Source organism: Brachypodium distachyon, chromosome 4, assembly GCF_000005505.3.
Source record: "Brachypodium distachyon strain Bd21 chromosome 4, Brachypodium_distachyon_v3.0, whole genome shotgun sequence".
NCBI lineage: Eukaryota > Viridiplantae > Streptophyta > Magnoliopsida > Poales > Poaceae > Brachypodium > Brachypodium distachyon.
The window spans coordinates 30,728,857-30,747,274 of NC_016134.3; the positions used below are offsets into that span (position 1 = coordinate 30,728,857).

At 47.6% G+C, this 18,418-nt stretch overlaps 2 protein-coding genes across 2 annotated transcripts; both read left to right on the top strand.

Moving 5' to 3' along the window:
• The first annotated feature begins 3,245 nt into the window (after window positions 1-3,245).
• On the top strand, window positions 3,246-11,529 carry LOC112268679 (ABSCISIC ACID-INSENSITIVE 5-like protein 2). The gene is made up of 4 exons (XM_024454615.1): window positions 3,246-3,404; window positions 11,107-11,187; window positions 11,303-11,368; window positions 11,482-11,529. The coding sequence occupies exons 1-4, from the start codon at window positions 3,246-3,248 to the stop codon at window positions 11,527-11,529; spliced, it is 354 nt and encodes a 117-aa protein (XP_024310383.1).
• A 4,655-nt stretch (window positions 11,530-16,184) lies between these two features.
• On the top strand, window positions 16,185-18,418 carry LOC112268680. Its single transcript, XM_024454616.1, has 4 exons — window positions 16,185-16,365; window positions 17,825-18,043; window positions 18,121-18,231; window positions 18,321-18,418. Exons 1-4 carry the CDS (start codon window positions 16,185-16,187, stop codon window positions 18,416-18,418), a joined length of 609 nt encoding a protein of 202 aa, XP_024310384.1.

The following is an 18,418-nucleotide window of genomic DNA, read 5'->3' on the forward strand; positions in this document are numbered from 1 at the left end:
GTGGATGAAAGGGGAAAAATTGTCCAAGACATACATTCATGTTCCTACTATTTTCTCCTTGATGCTCCAAAACTGAGTGTAAGGAAGAGATTTCCAATTTCAGAAGAGATCCAAGGTAGGCAGGCTCGTGCAAGGCGAGACATCAGGCTGTGGTAAAAGGCGAGACACAGGCCGGTCTTTCGTGCCACCAGGCCCGTCACGAACAGAGGCAAGGCCGGGCCTGGTCGATTGCCACGAGTGGATCTGTATCCATTTGTATTTCAGGGAGGCCTCCGCAACCGGGGATGGCTCTTCCAGGGAGGCTGTGTTCCGAGAATGCACCGTCGAGTCCCTCGTCTGTGTGCTCGACCTCATTTCGCGCTCCTCGAAGGCACGCGAGGTGGCACTCTGTGGCATCGACGCGCTCTGGCTCCTGTCACCATGACCAGGCTCAAATTCAAATTCCATCGACTCCATGTTCCTCACCCATGTCCTCTTCTTCCTCCGCAACGGCGACCCATCTTTTTTGAGAGAGAGTGCAGAGGCAGACTTGGCGGTCGAATTCCCCTAAAAATACCCCAACATCATTCAAAGCTCATATCACTACAACCCATTCCACCCAGACTCTGAGTCCCCCAAGTACTCCCTCCTTCGCTCCCTCCTAAGCCCGGTAGCCATGGACAGTTTGATGTATGAGGTCGCAAATCTTATGGGCAGCATGTTCCGGACACCAACTTTTTTAGTCCCTTTGTTGCCAGCTTTTATCCATATACCTGCTTAGCCTTCAATGTTGTTAGTGGAAAAAATTTGTGCTTAGCAGCCAGGATTAGAAGAATAGGCAAATTGAGGCTCCAATCCCTTGCAGAATTGAGCGGTGCTAGGATATTGGAAGCAACTGGTCAACATGAGCCTAAGCCGCAATATCAGACCAAATAAGCAGCACCGCGTGCTCAAGTCTACGCAGCGCCTGTGCCATGCGGCGTTGGAGGAGGGCGCGGTGCGGAAGAAACCGCCCACGTGCCACTCAGGCCTGCGGAGGGGCTGGAGAGCATGCATCCTAGCGGGGATGGTGACGTTGGAGTCGTGGACTCACCGGAGAAGAAGATCGAGCGGCGCTGGAGCACGACCGGACTTGGGGAAGAAAAGCGTGGTGCCCTGTCTCGTCGCGGTCAAGGAGGATAACTGCAGGGCGGTGAAGGAGCTGGCAATTGTCATGCCTTCGAGGTACCGTCAGGCGGCCGGAGGCAGGAATCCCTGTCAACTATGGATCTTTTTGGTTTTTCCCTTGGATTATAGCTATATTAGTGGGAGGGTTTGGCTTCTGCCACGCTGGCTCGATAGGTGGGCCAGCCTTGTCAGATTCGGCATCAAATCGCTCCAATCCCGACCTTAGGTTGATTGTTACCGCATGACGCAAAAGTGGTACTTACTAGTAACAATTAGTAAACCTGACCTCGATCCCTAGCCACAAACGTCATACTTTGTTGTAACTTACTCTTCCTTGACCGGACCTTTAACTAGTCTATTAATATGTAACTTCTGGTAATCGTATCACATTTTTATGCCAACCTAGGCTATGTATAAACTATAGTAAGACACCACAAAAAAAAACTGCAATTTTTTACAATCTCAAATAAGCACTTTTCTTGTCCTGACAACTTCAACAATTCATGAGCAACTCGCACTAGTCCATTAAAGCCTATCAGTGTCAGTAAAAAATGGCTACCAGTGGCTGGCTGCCCACACGCCACTGACTTCTGGCCACTGATAGATATGCTATTAGTGTCGGGTTTTGCCGGGTCAAAAACCCGCCACCGGCAGGGAGTCTATCATCGATCGACTGACACTGAGTTCACTATCAGCGGAGGTCAACCACCCGACACTGGCTGAGCCGCATGGGTTGCCAGATACGCTATCAGTGGCGGGTTCCGGTGATCTATCACGGGCGGGCTGCAGCCCCACACTGATAGCAGTACAGAACTGAATTTTTATTTATTTATTTCCCAGGTGAATATACACCGCCACTGATGGACATCCCGGGGAACGCCCAAGGACCATTGTCGGGCCATCAGTGGCGTGCGCTGGAGGGCCAGCCAGTGATAGACAACCATCAATGTCGTGTCTTCGGTTCCCGACACTCATGGGTGTCGCGTATGGCCCATTCTGTACTAGTGTCGTGAAACAAGGTTTGATAGCTCGGAAAATATCGGTTTATAAGCATTATTATCGATTTATAAAGCTAGGAGACTACAAATAAGCATTCTTCTTGTCATTTAGTTTATGGTTTTATAAAGCTAGCACTACATATGTGTGGAACAGGAATTTGTATTCCAGTGACGTACGGTTGCAAAGCACGGAAGTACCAGTTGAGCTCCACACAGTCGGGGCTGCCAGCCAACTCGGCCCACACGCCACGCCGGCCTCATCGATAGTTTAGCTTGAGGTGGGCAGTTCATGCGACTAACTAGAAACCACAGCGGAGTACAAGCTAGCCTAGCTAGAAACCAATTCCCGTTCAATGATCTTAGGTTCTCGTTGTTTGAGGTGGACGGTTCATGCGGCTCTTCAAAACCTTTGAGGTTAGTTCAACTTGTGCAATCATGATACTCTGCAATTTTGTCAACGAATATGGAGACATGCATCATGATACTCTGCAATTTGTCAACGAATATTTGGCTCCTTTCTAGAAAAGATAAAAGAACAATATTTGGCTTGATCCATTGCTGGCTTACGATACGACACATCACACGCGCGGCGCCGGCTTGAAGCTAGGACAACGCCGATTGCTTCGCGTGGACGTCCATGGCGGGCATGATGTGTCCCTCGGGCCACGAGCCGCGTCCTTAGCGGGCATGAAGTTAGCAGGCTCTCTGGAGTGGAGTGGAGTGGAGTAGGCGTCGTCCTGATCACGCAAACGCAAGAGGCGGATGAGTAGCAACTGACGCCGTGCGCCGCCTCTTCTGGAGCGCAGCAGGTCGAAGAAACGCCATTTAGCACGAGAACCAGGCCAGCAGCAGCAGCAACGCCATTTAGCACGAGAACCAGGCCAGCTAGCAACGCCATGTAGAACTGACGCTCCCTTTCTGCTTGCTTATTGGCAAACCCGGCCTCACACTGCTCGATCTAGTCTCCTTCCCAGATCCTGAACCCGAAGATGGCTAGCACTGGCCGCAACGGGCAATCTCCGTCCTCTACAGCGACGCCGACGCCGACATGGCTCCGTTGGACCTGAAGACGATGACGGCCGCTCCGGCGCCGGTGCAGCCATGGCCAAGAACGACACCCCGTCGCGTGAGGCCATCTCGGTGCCGACCCGGGTCGTCGTCTCCCTCATGCGCCTGGCACACGGCATGCCCTACTGTGAGATCTGCGAGCACTTCAACATGGGGCGCCCAGGTGCAAGGCTGTCGCCGCAGCGGGGCCCGGTCTAATGTACGGTCATTTATACAAATTGTATAGGGACTGAAGAGGTATATTCTAATCTGGACCGTTAATTAAATTCAATGGTTCAGATCTGCCCGCGCGCTCTCTCTCTCTCTTCCCTCTCTTAGGTCGTGATCAGGGTGGTCTTACACCTCCTCTAGATGGGTGTCTTCTTCCCATGAATTAGCTAGCAATCCATGAAAACACTCCTTGAGAGTAGATTTTAACATGGACACGGCAATGCACTCATCCTCTGCTATCTCAACGGTTTCTCCAAGCAAGTTCCGTCTTCTTATGAATAATCTGCAGCACCCTGGTGTCCTCGACCAGCAGTACGCTCATCCCTTCCAGCGAGGAGCTTGGAGAGGCGGTAGCCGTGGATTGGGTTCCGCAGCTCAAGGTCGCAGTTGACGGACTGTTTGAACCGGAGTAGGTCCCTGGAGGTCTTGGGATCGGTTAGTCAGACAAGTCCGCAGAGAATTGCTTGTCCTTGATCCTGACGAGCATGGATTACATACGCTCTCGCTATTACACAAACAAAAATGCGCATCGTTTTTGTGTAGATCACATAACACACGCGCACACATTGAGACACACAAAAGTGTGCGACACAATGCAAATATTTTTGTGTGTAGATCGCTTAATACGTGCGCTCACGTCCACACATACATACAAAAATGTGTGTCACACTACATATCTTTTTTGTGTAGATCACACAACACACACGCACACACCGTGCCACACTACACGAATTTTTTGTGTAGATTACAGAACACACATGTGCACGAATACACACTTGTGTGCCACACTATATTTCTTAGTGTAGATCACACAACGGAGATGCACACAAACAAAAGTGTGTGCCATACTGCATATCATTTTTTTGTGTAGATCACATAACACGCACACACACATACTGAGTGACACAGAGAAGTGTGTGCCACACTACATATCACACACACACACACACACAACATATCTTAGTGTAGATCACACGATGCGCGCGCACACACAGAGATATATATATATATATTTTTTAGTGTAGATCACACAACGCATGCACGGGCACGCACACACACAAGTGTGTGCCACACTTCATTTTTTGTGTGAAGATTTCATAAACACAGGTGCACACAAACACACAAGTGTGTGCCTCACTAAATATGTTAGTGTATACCACACAACGTACACACTCACAAAAGTACATGCCACACTAAATATCTTTTGTTATATAGGTCACATAACACATGCACACACGACATATTGTTTTGTGTAGACTACATAACTAGAGCCAAATTTTTAGTCATGGACAAAACATTCATAGGGTTGGTTTTGGTCATCATCCAAACTTGTGGGAGCGAACAACTCTATCATGGACTAATGGGAAAAAATTTGTCCAAGACATGCATTCATGTTCCTACTATTTTCTCCTTGATGCTCCAACTGGGTGCAAGAAGAGATTTTCAATTTCAGGAGAGATCCAAGGTAGGCAGGCTCGTGCATTAAGGCGAGACATCAGGCTGTGGTAAAAGTCATTTAGTTGCCAATGCTAAGTATATGTTGCATACTATTAGTTAAGTGTAGATCCATATATTTGTGTTTTTTGTGTAGATCACAAACCACATAATTTCTTATTGGAATTTTACACATATGTAATATACATTTTTATCTAGAGAAAATTACTACACTTTGGCACAACTCCTGACTTTCTTCACAGAACCACATGCACTGCTTTAATCACTGTCATTAAACAACAAAAATTGGATGCTGTTTCGGACATCCGGCCCACATGTCAGGCTGACGAGCAAAAAATGTTTCCGACATGCCAGCCCACTTTTTTTTATTTTGCATCGGCTGGACCGTAAAGTTGGCCAGATCGATGCACGTTATTCGAACGGCACCAGAAACCGGCAAAATTGCCCAGATGCAATGTCTCCTCCGCTCTGACTGTTAAGCCCACCAAGGGAAATTGCCAGCAGCAGGCATGCACGTCTCTGGCGACTTAAAGAAGATAGGCCGGGCCAGGCACAAACAGAGGCCAGGCCGGCCAGGCCCGATTGCCACGAGTAGATATGTATCCATTTGTATTCATCCCACATACATGGGCTGATATTTATTTAGGCCGGGCCACAGATCGGGCCGAGCTTTGATCGATCGATCCACACATGGGCTGCCAACCATCGTGGGAAGTCGCTGTTAGTAATAAGGTGCATTTCGTTTTCTTTGACGGAGTAAATTACAAAAAAGTACCACATTTGTGGCTAGTGTTCGAGGTAAGGTCAAGTATTTTGTGTTTTTTGTGTAGATCACAAACCACATAATTTCTTATTGGAATTTTACACATATGTAATATATATACATTTTTATCTAGAGGAAATTACACCGAAACCACCGTAAACTTACAATACTTTGACACAACTTTTGAGTTCCTTTCATGGAGGCAGATTTTATCACTTTCATAACAATAAATATTAGTCTCTGTTTCTGACATGCCGGCCCACATGTCAGTCTGATGAGGCAAAATTGTTTCTGACATGCCAGCCCACTTGTTTCTTTTCGTCGGCCGGCCTGTAAAATTGCCCAGATGCACCTTATTCGAACTTCAATCGATCAACGCAAGTAATCGTGTCGCTTATATTTTTGAGATGTTATTTTGCCTTCTTTTTTTAAAGCGAAGTCACTGTTAGTAATAAGGTGCATTTCGTTTTCCTTGACCGAGTAACTTACAAAAAGGTACCACATTTGTTGCTAGAGTTTGAGGTCAGGTCAAGATTCCTTGATCGTTTCTAATCAGTACCACTTTTGCATCATGCGGTAACAAATCACCCTATGATTGGGATTGGAGCGCTTTGACGCCGAATCTGACAGGGCTGGCCCACCTGTCCGGCCAGCGAGACAAAAACAGAACCCTCTCACTAATGGGGAGTGCTCGTGTGCTTTCCGAAAAAAAAAAACCACATGACTTCTAAAGCAAACCGAGGGCTGTGATTAGAGGAACTAATACCATCTCTTTCGTCTGGGTTTAAACTCCATATCCACCCAGCAAAAGCCCAAACAACAGCCCATATCCCGCGTAGCCGGCCGGCGGCCATCCTCATGGATGCAGAATGCGGAGGACCTGCATATATACGCCGATACACAGGTGGCCGGACACAGGCAACACGACACCTGCTATGCGTACCCACATAATTCGAGATTGATTGTTAGCATCGTGCTGCCCAAATTGTGTCCAGCCAGGTGCAAGAACACAGTGTCAATCAATCCAAATCATCTGCCCAAATCATTCGATCAAAACTGTTCCCTTGGTGATGGGCCTGGACGGTTGGGACGGTGGCTCGCCGTGTACGTGGGTGTACGTGGGCTATCTGGGCTGGACACGGGCCTGGATGCAGGCCTTCATTAGTGGGTGACTATAAGTAATTAGTGCTTGAAGATTCGTGCAAACTTTTTTTGAGGAAATTAACAAAAAATAATCATATTTCCTCCTACCTCTCTCCTCAAGTTCACCGGCGCAGCGAAGCCTCCGCCGCCGGGGACAGCTCCTCCAGGGAGGCCATGTTCCAAGAAGGCACTGTCGAGTCCCTCATCCGTGTGCTCGACCTCATCCCGCGCTCCTCGAAAGCACGCGAGGTGGCACTCCGCGCCATCGATGCGCTCTGGCTCCGGTCATCATCCAGGCTCAAATTCGAATTCCATCGATGCCGTGTTCCTCACCCGCGTCCTCTTCTTCCTCCACAACAGCGACCCATGTTTTTTGAGAGACAGTGCAGAGGCGGACTTGGCAGTCGAATTCCCCTAAAAATAGCGCAACATCATTCGAAGCTCAGATCACGAACAACACAACCCATTCCACCCAGACTCCGAGTCCCCCAAAGTACTCCCTCCCCCGCTCCCTGTAACCCCCGGCAGCCATGGACAGTCCGATGTATGAGCTCGCAAATCTTATGGGCAGCATGTTCCGGACACCAACATTTTGAGTCGCATTGTTTCCAGTTATACATATACCTGCTTCATCTTTGATTTTGTTAGCGGAAAGCTTTTGCGCTTAGCGGCCAGGATTAGAAGAATAAGCGAATTGAGGCTCCAATCCCCGGCAGAATTGAGCGGCAGCCAGGATATCAGAAGCAACTAGCCAACATGAGCCTCAGCCACAATATCAAACCAAATGAGCAACACCGTGCGCTCAAGTCGGTGCAGCGCCTATGCCACGCGACGTTGGAGGAGGGGTGCGGTGCAGAAGAAGATGCCCACGCAGCGCTCAGGCACACGGCGGGGCTGGAAAGCATGCATATTAGCGGGGATGGTGGCGCTGGAGTCCGGGACTCACCAAAGAAGGAGATAGAGCGGCGGCAGAGCACGACCAGAGTTGGGGAAGAAAAGCGTGGTGCCCATCCTCGTCGCGGCCGAGGAGGGGAACCGCAGGGCGGCGAAGGAGCCGGCGATTGTCAACTATGAATCTTTTTGGTTTGCCCCTTGTCATATAGCTATATTAGTGGGAGGGTTTGGCTTCTGCGCGCGGCACCACGCTGGCCCGACAGGTGCATCAGCCTTGTTAGATCTGGCATCAAAGCCCTCCAATCCCGATCTTGGTGTGATTTGTTACTGCATGACGCAAAATTGGTACTGATTAGTGATAATTAGTAAAACTTGACCATAAATGTGGTACTTTTTTGTAATTTACTATTCTTTGACCAGACCTTTAACTAGCCTATTAATATGTAACTTCCGGCAAACCGTATCACATTTTTTATGCCAACCTAGGCTATGTATAAACTATAATAAGACACCCCACTAAAAATCAGCAATTTTTGACAACCTCAAATAAGCACTTTTCTTATCCTGACGACTTCAACAATTCTTGAGCAACTCGTGACACAAGGTTTGATAGCTTGGAAAATATCGGTTTATAAGCATTATTATCGATTTATAAAGCCAGCACTAACTGAACTGATGGTGAATACAAATAAGCATTATTCCTATTATTTATCGATTTATAAAGCTAGCACTACCTATGTGTGGAACAGGAATTCATATTCCAGTGACGTACGGTTACAAAGCACGGAAGTACCATTTCACCTTGCGACGGATATTTGGGCCAGGCAACCGACCGACGCCACAAAGTCGGGGCTGCCAGCCAACTCAGCCCACACGCCACGCCGGCCTCATTGGTACTCCCCGGGTATCGATCCATGGGTTCGATGACACTACACTACTCTCACAGGTAAGATCGATCCATGGGCTTGACGAGCAAGAAAGGAGTACTAGCTAGAAACCAGAAACTGCACTGGCAAATGGCAATACATGCCAAAGCCATATCCTACATTTTTTTTTCAAAAAGGGGCGGAAGACCCCGGCCTCTGCATCAATCAATGCACACAGCCATTTTTATTACGAAGTTATAAAGTAGGTCTTACAAATCATCAGCAAGCGATCGTGGAAACAAGAATAAGCTAGCTAAGAGCATCCAACATGACAAAACTATAGTTGAAGGCGACTAGTACACCGACAGCCAGCCTGGCTGAAGATATCCCGAGATACCATCTCCAGCCAATATCCATAAGTCCCCGCAGATGCGCAGGAAAGCAAGGACTCTGGATCGATTGAAAATCGCATCATTCCTGTAATTCCATATAGCCCAACAGAAGGTCCAAACTCCCATCCGTATATGAGCTTTTAAGTTTTTTCTCTACCCCATTAAGCCAGTTACCAAACAAATTACTAATTGAAGTCGGGGGTGAAATTAAAGATTGAAAGTAAGGAAAATGATGCGCCAAATAATACGAGCAAGAGGGCATGAGAGAAAAACATGTTGAATTCTCTCATCAACAACATGAAGCAACACATTTTATTTGTTTGAGAGAGAGTTTTATTGAGAGCCAGCAGTTGGGCTCAAAGTTTGAGCAACAAGGCCTCAAAAAGGCCTCTTTCTTCCTCGAGGCCGAAAACGCTTAAACCCCACTGGTAGTTGTCATCACGGCCCTGGCCTTATCCTCCCCGCCGGTTTCCTTCCACCTCCGCAGGAAATGGAGTCCGCTGCTCCTGCCGTGCTCACGCTCTCCTGCCCGGCCGCCGTCGCCGCTCGCCCCCGGCCATCTCCGCCGCAGCCCTGCCCTTTCCGCTTCTTCTTCTTCTTCCCTCGAAACCGTAAATTTCGCCAAACAAACAAATTAGTAATTGAAGTTGGGGGTGAAAGATTGAAAGTCCCTGCCCAATTACGTTTCGCAAGATTGTCCTTGGTCAAAGTAAAAGATAAAAGAACAATATTTGGCTCGATCCTTCGCTGGCTTGCTTACGTTACGACCGATTGCTTTGGTGGATCCGGGCCATCCGTCCCTGGCACACGGCAAGAGAGAGCTCTACACGTGCCCCACGGGCCACGAGCCTCTTGGCCGGCATGACGTAAGCAGGCTCTAGCTCTGGAGTGGAGTGGAGTACGTAGGCGGCGTCCTGATCACGCAAACGCAAGAGTAGCAACTGACGCGCGCGGCCGTCTCTTCTGGAGCGTAGCAGCGGGCAACGCCATTTAGCACGAGAACTGACGCGCAACGCCATCTAGAACTTTCTGCTTGTTGGCACCGTCGCTCACACCGCTCGATATCTCTCCTAGTTCCCAGATCCTGAACCTGAAGATGGCTACCACCGGCCGCGACGGGCAATCTGCGCGACGGGACGTCATCGTCTTCGATAGCGACGACGACGCCGGCATGGCTCCGATGGCCCTGAAGACGGCGACGGCGGCCACTCCGGCGCCGGTGTAGCCGATTCACTCTGCCGTCCCCGCAGCCGCGGCTCAGGTAACTACTGATGGATTATTCCTTGATCTATGTGTGTACTATACGGAGTAGTAAGTTTAGGGCCAGGCCGGCCATCGATCTGTGGGGACTAGGGAGAGATCACACGCATCTCGATCCGGCCTGTTGGCCGACCAGTGCAATCAGGAATATTTGTGCAGTTTCGGTAAATAAAAAAAATAGGTCGAGATCTACTTCCTCAGTTCCATAAAGATTGGCGCAGATGGAGTATTTCAATCCTATATATATATGAGTTCGGATAAAGTTGAACTTGTGTTACTGTAGTGTTTTTTTTACTGTAGTGTTTAGTTGGTCAACTATCAAGGTCCAGGGTTCACGAGTATTGCTAGCACTTGCTCCCTTTGTGTTTTGTTGTACTCGATACAGACGACGCAAAACAAAATTAAAAGGTGAGATAAGAACGTGTATATATAGGGCGGTGCAGTGGGTTCTAGGGAGCAAAATTTTCCGAAATATATTTGGTACACTTTTTTTTTTAATATCGAAAACTTTATACCCTGCTGACCATGTGGCGTTTGGGGAATGAAATGATTGGTTTAATTTGATAACTGATGCAGGCGGTAGCGAGCACGACGGTGAGGGCAAACGACGCCGTGATTCGCTCCATGTTGTCCGGTGGCTCCAGCGATGGCGGGGGCGCCGGCACCAGTAGTGATGGCCATCGCCAACCGCTCACTGAGATAAACTACGTGTATATATATAACGTGTGCTTGCTGCTGCAAATTAATTTTTTGCCCTATAGTTATATAGCCGAGACGGCCTTAGTAGGATGGGTTTCCTGCTTTCTCTTGCTGCTTTCATTCTCTTGTAAAAGCACTGAGACTATGTTGTTTCCAATTATATTTCAACGGGGTCGCCCGGTTTCGAATTATGGATGAATGGATCATTGTAGGCGGAGAAGAAGGAGGAGCAGCGGCTGCGGCGTGTCATCGCCAACCGGGAATCCGCCTGTAAAACCAGCCTCCGCCGCAAGGTACTAAGTCCTACGAGGAGTAGTCAGGGGGTTTAATTAATTAGCATGTATATGTGCTCATTACCCTTGTCTGAATCTGATGAAATGTGTACTGATCTACCTTGTTACTCATCAGGCGCTGCATGCAGACCTGGAAAAGAAGGTCGCGGAGCTGAAGACCGAGAACGAGAACCTCAAGAAGGTATGTACCACCATACCATATCATAGCTCGATCTACTAATAATGCGAGTAATTCGATGATCTATGCCAATACTGCTGAATTAATTTGCGATTAATGCATGGTGCGTGATGCAGGAGAAATATTTGTGGACGGAGAAGTACCAGACGCTCCTCGAGAAATAACAGTAAGAGGCAAACACCTTCCTTCGCTTTCTCCTCCTACTACTTTCAATTATATGTGTCTCTCTGTCGTTTCTTCCCCTTTCCGTTATTAGTTGTAGCATGTTACTAGTATTAGTACAACTTCTTGTTTGCCATGTACTTGTACAAACTTATAGTAAAACCTTTGGGCGAACATGGAAACCTAGTGTGTGTGTGCGCGCGCGCGCGTGTGTGCGTGTGTGTATGTTCCAATCTGGGCTCTAGGTTTATTACGTTCCTCCTGATCGAGCAGGTCGATCGGTCGTTGCAACACGTGCATGCGTGGGCGGGAGATTGGTCTCCGCACTCAGCCCTGCTTAAGCTAGCCAGGAGAATCACTAGTGTCACCTGTATTGCATATGTGCCAATTTTTATAATAAATATAGTGGCCTTTACTAATTTACCAAGGGTTTGCACCAAATCATTGGTGTGAGTTGACACCAATGCTTGAACGTAGCTTTGCCCTTGCCTTCTTAGACAATGTAATCCTTTTCCTTTGCTCTCAGTCGGCCTCGCAGACCCTGGAGGGGAAGGGAGGAGACCGGTGTCCTCTTGTCTCTGTACAATATGGGTTTATTTTGCTGCCTTAGAGGGAGTTGGTGTTGTGCCGCTCCGAGGAATCTCCAAACGAGCTCAAGATGGCAATGGGTATCCATTCCCACGGATCTGGCGGGTAAAAACCCCATTAGGGCAACGGTTTAGACAAAATTTTACCCATGAGTACCTAAACGGGGAAATCTTATACCAACAGGTAGAGCGGGTATGTGTATGGGAATATAAAACCCATAACCACCATGCACTGATGCACCGATATGCTAACCTGACATGTGAGTCCAAAGAACTCCCAATTCTACGGAGAGTCCCGAGTTTGGGCAATGTTGGGTCTTGCCACCCTACCCTTGCAGCTAGCCTTACTCCCAAGAAACCCAAAACTACCGAGCATCCCTACCCCAACCCGATTGAGTGTGGGCGTGCGCGTGCCCGAGGCTGGTAGCAAAAGCAGGTCGGGTGTGTCCTGTTGCATACTCCTCAATTTGTTTGCATTCGTCTCCTTTTCTTGTCAAGCCAAAGTCGTTATCCCTTAATGTATGTGGCGGTGCAAGAGCAGCCCATGATGATGATATGTTCGAGACGTGACTGAGGTCCGCTTCAATCTCATGTACCTTAGGCCCGGTCCACTTTGTGGACAACGACACTTAGGCTTGGATCTGTTACTGCATCTATCTGCGTATATTCAGCATCCCTACCCCAACCCGATTGAGCGTGGGTGTGCGCGTGCCCAAGGCCGTGGCCAACACAAAGACACCGACTCCTGATCCCGCCCACTCATCATAGGGCAAATCTCGACTTGGCCTGTTTAGAAGACCTGATTGTACCGGGCTGATTTTGTTTTACGACCATTTAATTTCGTCACAAAATTTGCCACGTCAGTCTGCCACATCGGATCCTACGTGTCCGGGCTGGACAGGTAATGACGAAAAAATATCATCATAAATTTATGACGATCCCATTTGGTCAGTAAATTTTTGACCATTTTCATTGAAAAGGTCACAAAGTGTTGCTAGTGACCGTTGCTTTTTGACGATCCTTTTTTGGTTATACGAACGTCATCAATCAGCATATTTCTTGTAGTGTTGCCTTGAATAAACACTTCCAATTCTTCGTCCTGATCGTTATTTCCGTTGGCTCCATCGGTGAGGAGAAGCCTTAGGTTGTTAGCTTCTTCAATAAGCCTCCTCAGGCTCTCCAGATCTATTGCATATTATCCCCTCCTCTCCTTGTCTTTCGCTCTATCATAATAGCAAAGGGAAGGGTGACTGTTGGGGTGGGGCTCGACTTAGATCCTAGGACCTTGCTCCCCTGTTCATTTCCCCCAAGAATTCTCCGTGTAGAAATCCTCCTTCTAGTTCGTTGATGTCAGTTATTCTTCGTAACATCGGCTGGTAGCAGAAGCAGGTCGGGTGTAGCATGTTGCATAATGTTTTCAATTTTCTTGCGGTAGTCTCCTTTTCTTGTCAGGCCAAAGTCGTTATCCCTTAATGCATGTGGCGGTGCAAGAGCGGCCCATGATGATGATATGTTCGAGACGTGACTGAGGTCCGCTCCAACATCATGTACTGTAGGCCGGTCCACATTGTGGACAACAACGCTCCGGCTTGCTTTAGGGGGTCTGTGCGCCCAATCTAGGATCTCATTACTCTGTGATGCATATGGGTATTTTTGAGATCATTGGCATCATATTAGTCTTCTTGCTCCGGCTCCTTGGTGAGCTTTTCAAGCGATGCTTGGGTGAGGCTTCTTCCATGCATGTTAATCTGCAGGTAAATGCTGGACGTTTTACCCATTTCAAGTTATGGGCTACATGTTTGCGAAAGTGGAGCTCACCAACAGCGAGTCGGTGAATTGTTCTATGTTTGTACATGTCCCCTCCATGCATGCCTATAGGTGGAAAGTGTGGGAAGCCTTATAATTCGCTCCTTTTGGGGTTGTAACTTGTAGTCACTTCTTGTTCATAGATGGCATGCTTTAAAAAATACATTTGGTGGAAAGAATTTTAGTATCGTTTGTAAATTTGAAGAAGTATCAAGCAGCTGATACTTCCGCAAAAGTGTCCAGGCATCTGGCCTCTGCATCAGAGTGTGCACACGACCATACACGGAAGTGTGTGATCATACATGTAGCTTGGTGCTCTTGCCATACAAAGCCGAGAGATGTCGCTTTGTTTCAATCTGCATTGATGTGTTTGGCCATATGTTTTCGATAGAATTATGTAAGCGAGGAATTATCCTCGAAAGGTCAACTATTTGGTCTTATTGTGGGACCGTTCGGGTGGTGTCATTCAATTATGGAGCAAGAGTGTTCGATCAGAGAGTAGAAACGACATAAGGCTAATTGGTCTTATAGTTGTGAGCATTAGGTCAATGGCATTCAACCATGGAGCTGGAGCTTTTGATCAGGGATAAGGAGTGGTGGAATAGATATTTCGTCCTATCGTGCGAAGATTTAAATGCTCGTTCAATGATGGACTAGGAGCAATCCATCGTCAAGGAGTACGAGTGATGAAAGACATGTTTGGTCCTATGTGTAACCATTTAATTTGGATAAGCGGGAGAGTTTGACCTGGCAGTAGGAACAATAGAAGGCGTGTTTGGTCCTATTGTGCAACTATACGGATGTCATTCAATCAGGGAGTAAGAACAAACAAGGAGATGTTTGGTCCTATTGTGTGACCGTACGGATGTCATTCAATCAGGGAGGAGGAACGACGACTAAGGAGATGTTTGGTCCTATTGTGCATGGAGCGGAAGTGCTTTGTCAAGGAAGACGAATGTCGGAAGACTAGTTGATTGTCTTATTCTATGACCATTCAAATGTTGTTCGATCATGGAGCATGACCCTTCAAACACGGAGTAGAAAGGATTGAAGATGTATTAGGTATTATCGTGTGACCATTCGGATATCGACCAATCACAGAGCAGGAGTGTTCAATCAGCTGGGAGTACGAACGGTGGAATTGAAGACGAATAAGGCAAACAAGGAGTGTGCATGATTGGCCTTAGTGGTGATCAAGGAGTGCCAAAGTGACTGTGGCGCTCTGACTCCCGACCATTGTAGGCTCGTTGGAGACCTCTTAGTCTTAGATTGAAGCTTAGTCGATCCACTTGTGGCTACAAATTAAGCGCCCATACAGATCACATGGTAGACGTGACAAGCTATTTTGTGCCTCCTGGCACTACTTCCCTACTATGGCATATATGGAAATGGGTATAGCCTCGCTCATTTGCCTTAATAAAAGATAGAATAGAAGATAATAAGAAATAAAATGAAATATTGGTTCCATGAAAACACTCAGTAAAGAGCAGAACTTTGTGGAGTGTTTACACAAAACACTCGGGAGACTTTTTTTTAGTTTCCTTTCTTCCGTTTCTTGCACTTCAATCTCGCCGTCAACTGTGCTTGCTTTGCCAAGTGTTTTCTATATGTCAAGTGTCCCTTTTTTTGTGCCATGGCACTAGGTGTACTTGATTTTTTGCCGATTGGCTAATCAATAGAACTCTCGGACGTCTTGGCCACTTGGCAAAGTTGGTTTTATTTTCCGGTAGTGCCTGCCCGATGCATCCATATATAAATGTGTTATATAATGATGTAGTAATGAAACAATCGATGATACTTATTGAAATATTTAATGTTACGCAAATGAAAATGATGTGTTATAATTTTTATGGATATAGCAGTGAAATAATTATGTGCTAATGAAATTGATGTTCTTGAAAATAATGTTCCCTAACTAACATAAAGTTGATAGGTACCGGACCCATTATAAAAATGTTGCATATATATGGTAAATGCACATGCTAGCACAACCATAGCTCTGTATTATTCATATATTCAATCAAAAAATAGCAAGACCCGGCATATATATCAACTTTCTTGATCTAAAGAATGAAACTTCCGTGTTGAAATTTAAGATGTTTGAGCATTTTGCTTCTTTTATTTGATTCTGACACATTTTGACGCCCTGACTTATGCATGCCTGGGTTTGTGTGCAGGCCAAGATGACACAGAAGGCGCCTCCAGTTTCGGTGGCCATGAACGCTGGAGCTTCCCGGCCACGACTGCCGAGCTTGAACTGTGCCATGCCGCCGGTGCCCTTCACCTGGGCCCCCTTGCGGGTTGCTGCCGCAGCCGAAGAAGGACACCACCGCCTGCTGCCGCTCTTCTCCACGTCGCAGGACACCACCATGCTGCAGGCGTCAACGAGTGGTGCCCAAGAGGACGACGACCCGTGCTCGCTGTCACTCGCCATCAACGCCGCGAGTGACAATTAAAATCATAAGGTTAATTTGTAGTGCTTGGTGCTTAGAGAATGACAATTGAATGATGAGTCTAGTGTGGCCGGCACCTCCAGATTCCAGTGATTCAATCCTGGATCTGTTACTGCATCTATCTGCGTATGCTCAGAATCTAGCAATGGTCATAATTTTTCTTTGGTGAAGATCACAGTCAAGTGTTGGATCTTCCTTCCAACGGTTATTTCTTTTACGGTTTTACCATCTGTGAGCAAAAAAAAATACAGAAGGACAAAATAATTCAAGTGAACCTGGTCCAAAAACCGTACATTAAAATAATGAGCTTCACATTTTCTTATAAGCGTCTTTTTTTTTAGAATAACCTGTAATTTTATTCAAACATGATAACCATTATAGGTACAATGTTTTAGATCAAAGACTCTAAAAACTACAAGGTAACTCCTATAATTAAGAATTACAATGAAATCTTTTAAAGACATTTTCTCTGTGATATCATATTTTGCAACATGAAATTCTGCTGAGGCTCAACATAAAGACTGCAATCAGACTGTAGCAGCAACATCGTTACTGGTATCTTTACACGAACTTGACTACCTTTAAAGGTTTTGAAAAGCCCCTTGAGTTGCTCATCCAAAAGGATGAGAAGCCATGAGCGTTGAACGTACTTGGCCGGGGACGATCCCCTAAATGTGCAGGTCGTCGAACCGCAAGATATCAGAACACAGAGAAGTATTCCAAAGTTACAAAAGATAAAACTAACAAAAACACCATGATACACCAACAAAAACTCAACAGATGCGTAGAAACAGATCTGCGAGTACACAAACCCAAGATTCACAAGATCGGGTACACTAAACCCACAAGGATTAAAAATCTCTGGCTCCGCAGCAACGCCCGTTGAGGCACCACCACAGCAGAAGAAGAATCAGAGTACCTTTATTCGTGACGGCATCACAACCTCCGCCATTGCGTTGCCGATCGAAACCAAACGATTGTAATAGGCAAACACTTCTGGATTCTTTTAGAAGGAACCGAGGTTCCCCCACCTCGCAGCGCCAAGACGGAGGCCGGAGGTGCAGGGAACGCTAGATCTTCAACGGTGACGGCTAGGGCAGAGCTCTCGTCGAAAAAAACTGTTAAGACTAAAGATCGCCGGTACCTCTCTTGTAAGCTTCTGTGTCGGTCCAAAGCGGTTTGAAACAGCCCAAAACGGCCAAAACTGCTTATCGGGGTCATGGGGTTGGAAAATCAACCGAAAAACCCAAAAAAAAAAACGAAAACGGCTGCCAAGACAACCAAACAAGGCCTGAAATAGTGTACGGGGAACTCTTGTTTGAGAGATAGGTTTTATCGCGAGCTGGCATTTGGGCTCAAAATTCGGGCAACAAGGCCTTTCAAAGGCCTCTCTCCTTCTCCTTCTTCCTCGAGGCCCAAAACGCTTAAACCCCACCGGAAGCCTTTCAAAGGCCTCTCGCCTTCTTCTTCTCCTTATCGTCCCCGCCGGTTTCCTTCCACCTCCGCGGGAAATGGAGTCCACTGCTGCCGCCGTGCTCACGCTCTCCTCCGCCTCCTCCGTGGCCGCCGTCTCCTCCCGCCGCCGCTCGCCGCCCGTCTCCGCTCTCCACCTCTCCTCCCCCCGCCTCCGCGCGGCTGCCCTCAGCCCTGCCCTTCCCGCTTCATCCCTAGTCCGCTTCTTCTTCCCTGGAAATCGTAAATTTCACATCGCTGTCCGTTCCTCTAACCCGCATTCTGTCCATCTCAGGGTTGGAGGGGGCGGCGGCGGCGGAGGGGAGCGCGCTGGTGGTGCGGGCGGAGACGTTCGGGCAGCTCACCACGGGGCTCGAGTCCGCCTGGAACAAGCTGCGGGGCGTCGGTGGGTGCCTCCTACAGTACCAAGCACCTCCATTGATTCTTCGAACCTAGCTGATTCCATGGTTTTGAATTGCGATTTTGTTTTGAAAGATGTGCTGACCAAAGACAGCGTCGCGGAGCCGATGAGGGACATCAGGAGAGCGCTCCTGGAGGCTTCTGCTTCTTTTATTTTGAAATTTTCGGGTTGA

What these genes read in the sequence shown, in the direction of transcription:
- LOC112268680 (XM_024454616.1), top strand. Translation starts at nt 16,185, where the DNA reads ATGCCGCCGGTGCCCTTCACCTGGGCCCCCTTGCGGGTTGCTGCCGCA. An exon ending in CCCTTCCCGCTTCATCCCTA is followed by an intron (nt 18,044 to 18,120) that starts GTCCGCTTCTTC and finishes TGTCCATCTCAG; the next exon opens with GGTTGGAGGGGGCGGCGGCG. An exon ending in GAACAAGCTGCGGGGCGTCG is followed by an intron (nt 18,232 to 18,320) that starts GTGGGTGCCTCC and finishes TTGTTTTGAAAG; the next exon opens with ATGTGCTGACCAAAGACAGC.
- LOC112268679 (XM_024454615.1), top strand. Translation starts at nt 3,246, where the DNA reads ATGGCCAAGAACGACACCCCGTCGCGTGAGGCCATCTCGGTGCCGACC. An exon ending in AAACCAGCCTCCGCCGCAAG is followed by an intron (nt 11,188 to 11,302) that starts GTACTAAGTCCT and finishes GTTACTCATCAG; the next exon opens with GCGCTGCATGCAGACCTGGA. An exon ending in AGAACGAGAACCTCAAGAAG is followed by an intron (nt 11,369 to 11,481) that starts GTATGTACCACC and finishes TGCGTGATGCAG; the next exon opens with GAGAAATATTTGTGGACGGA.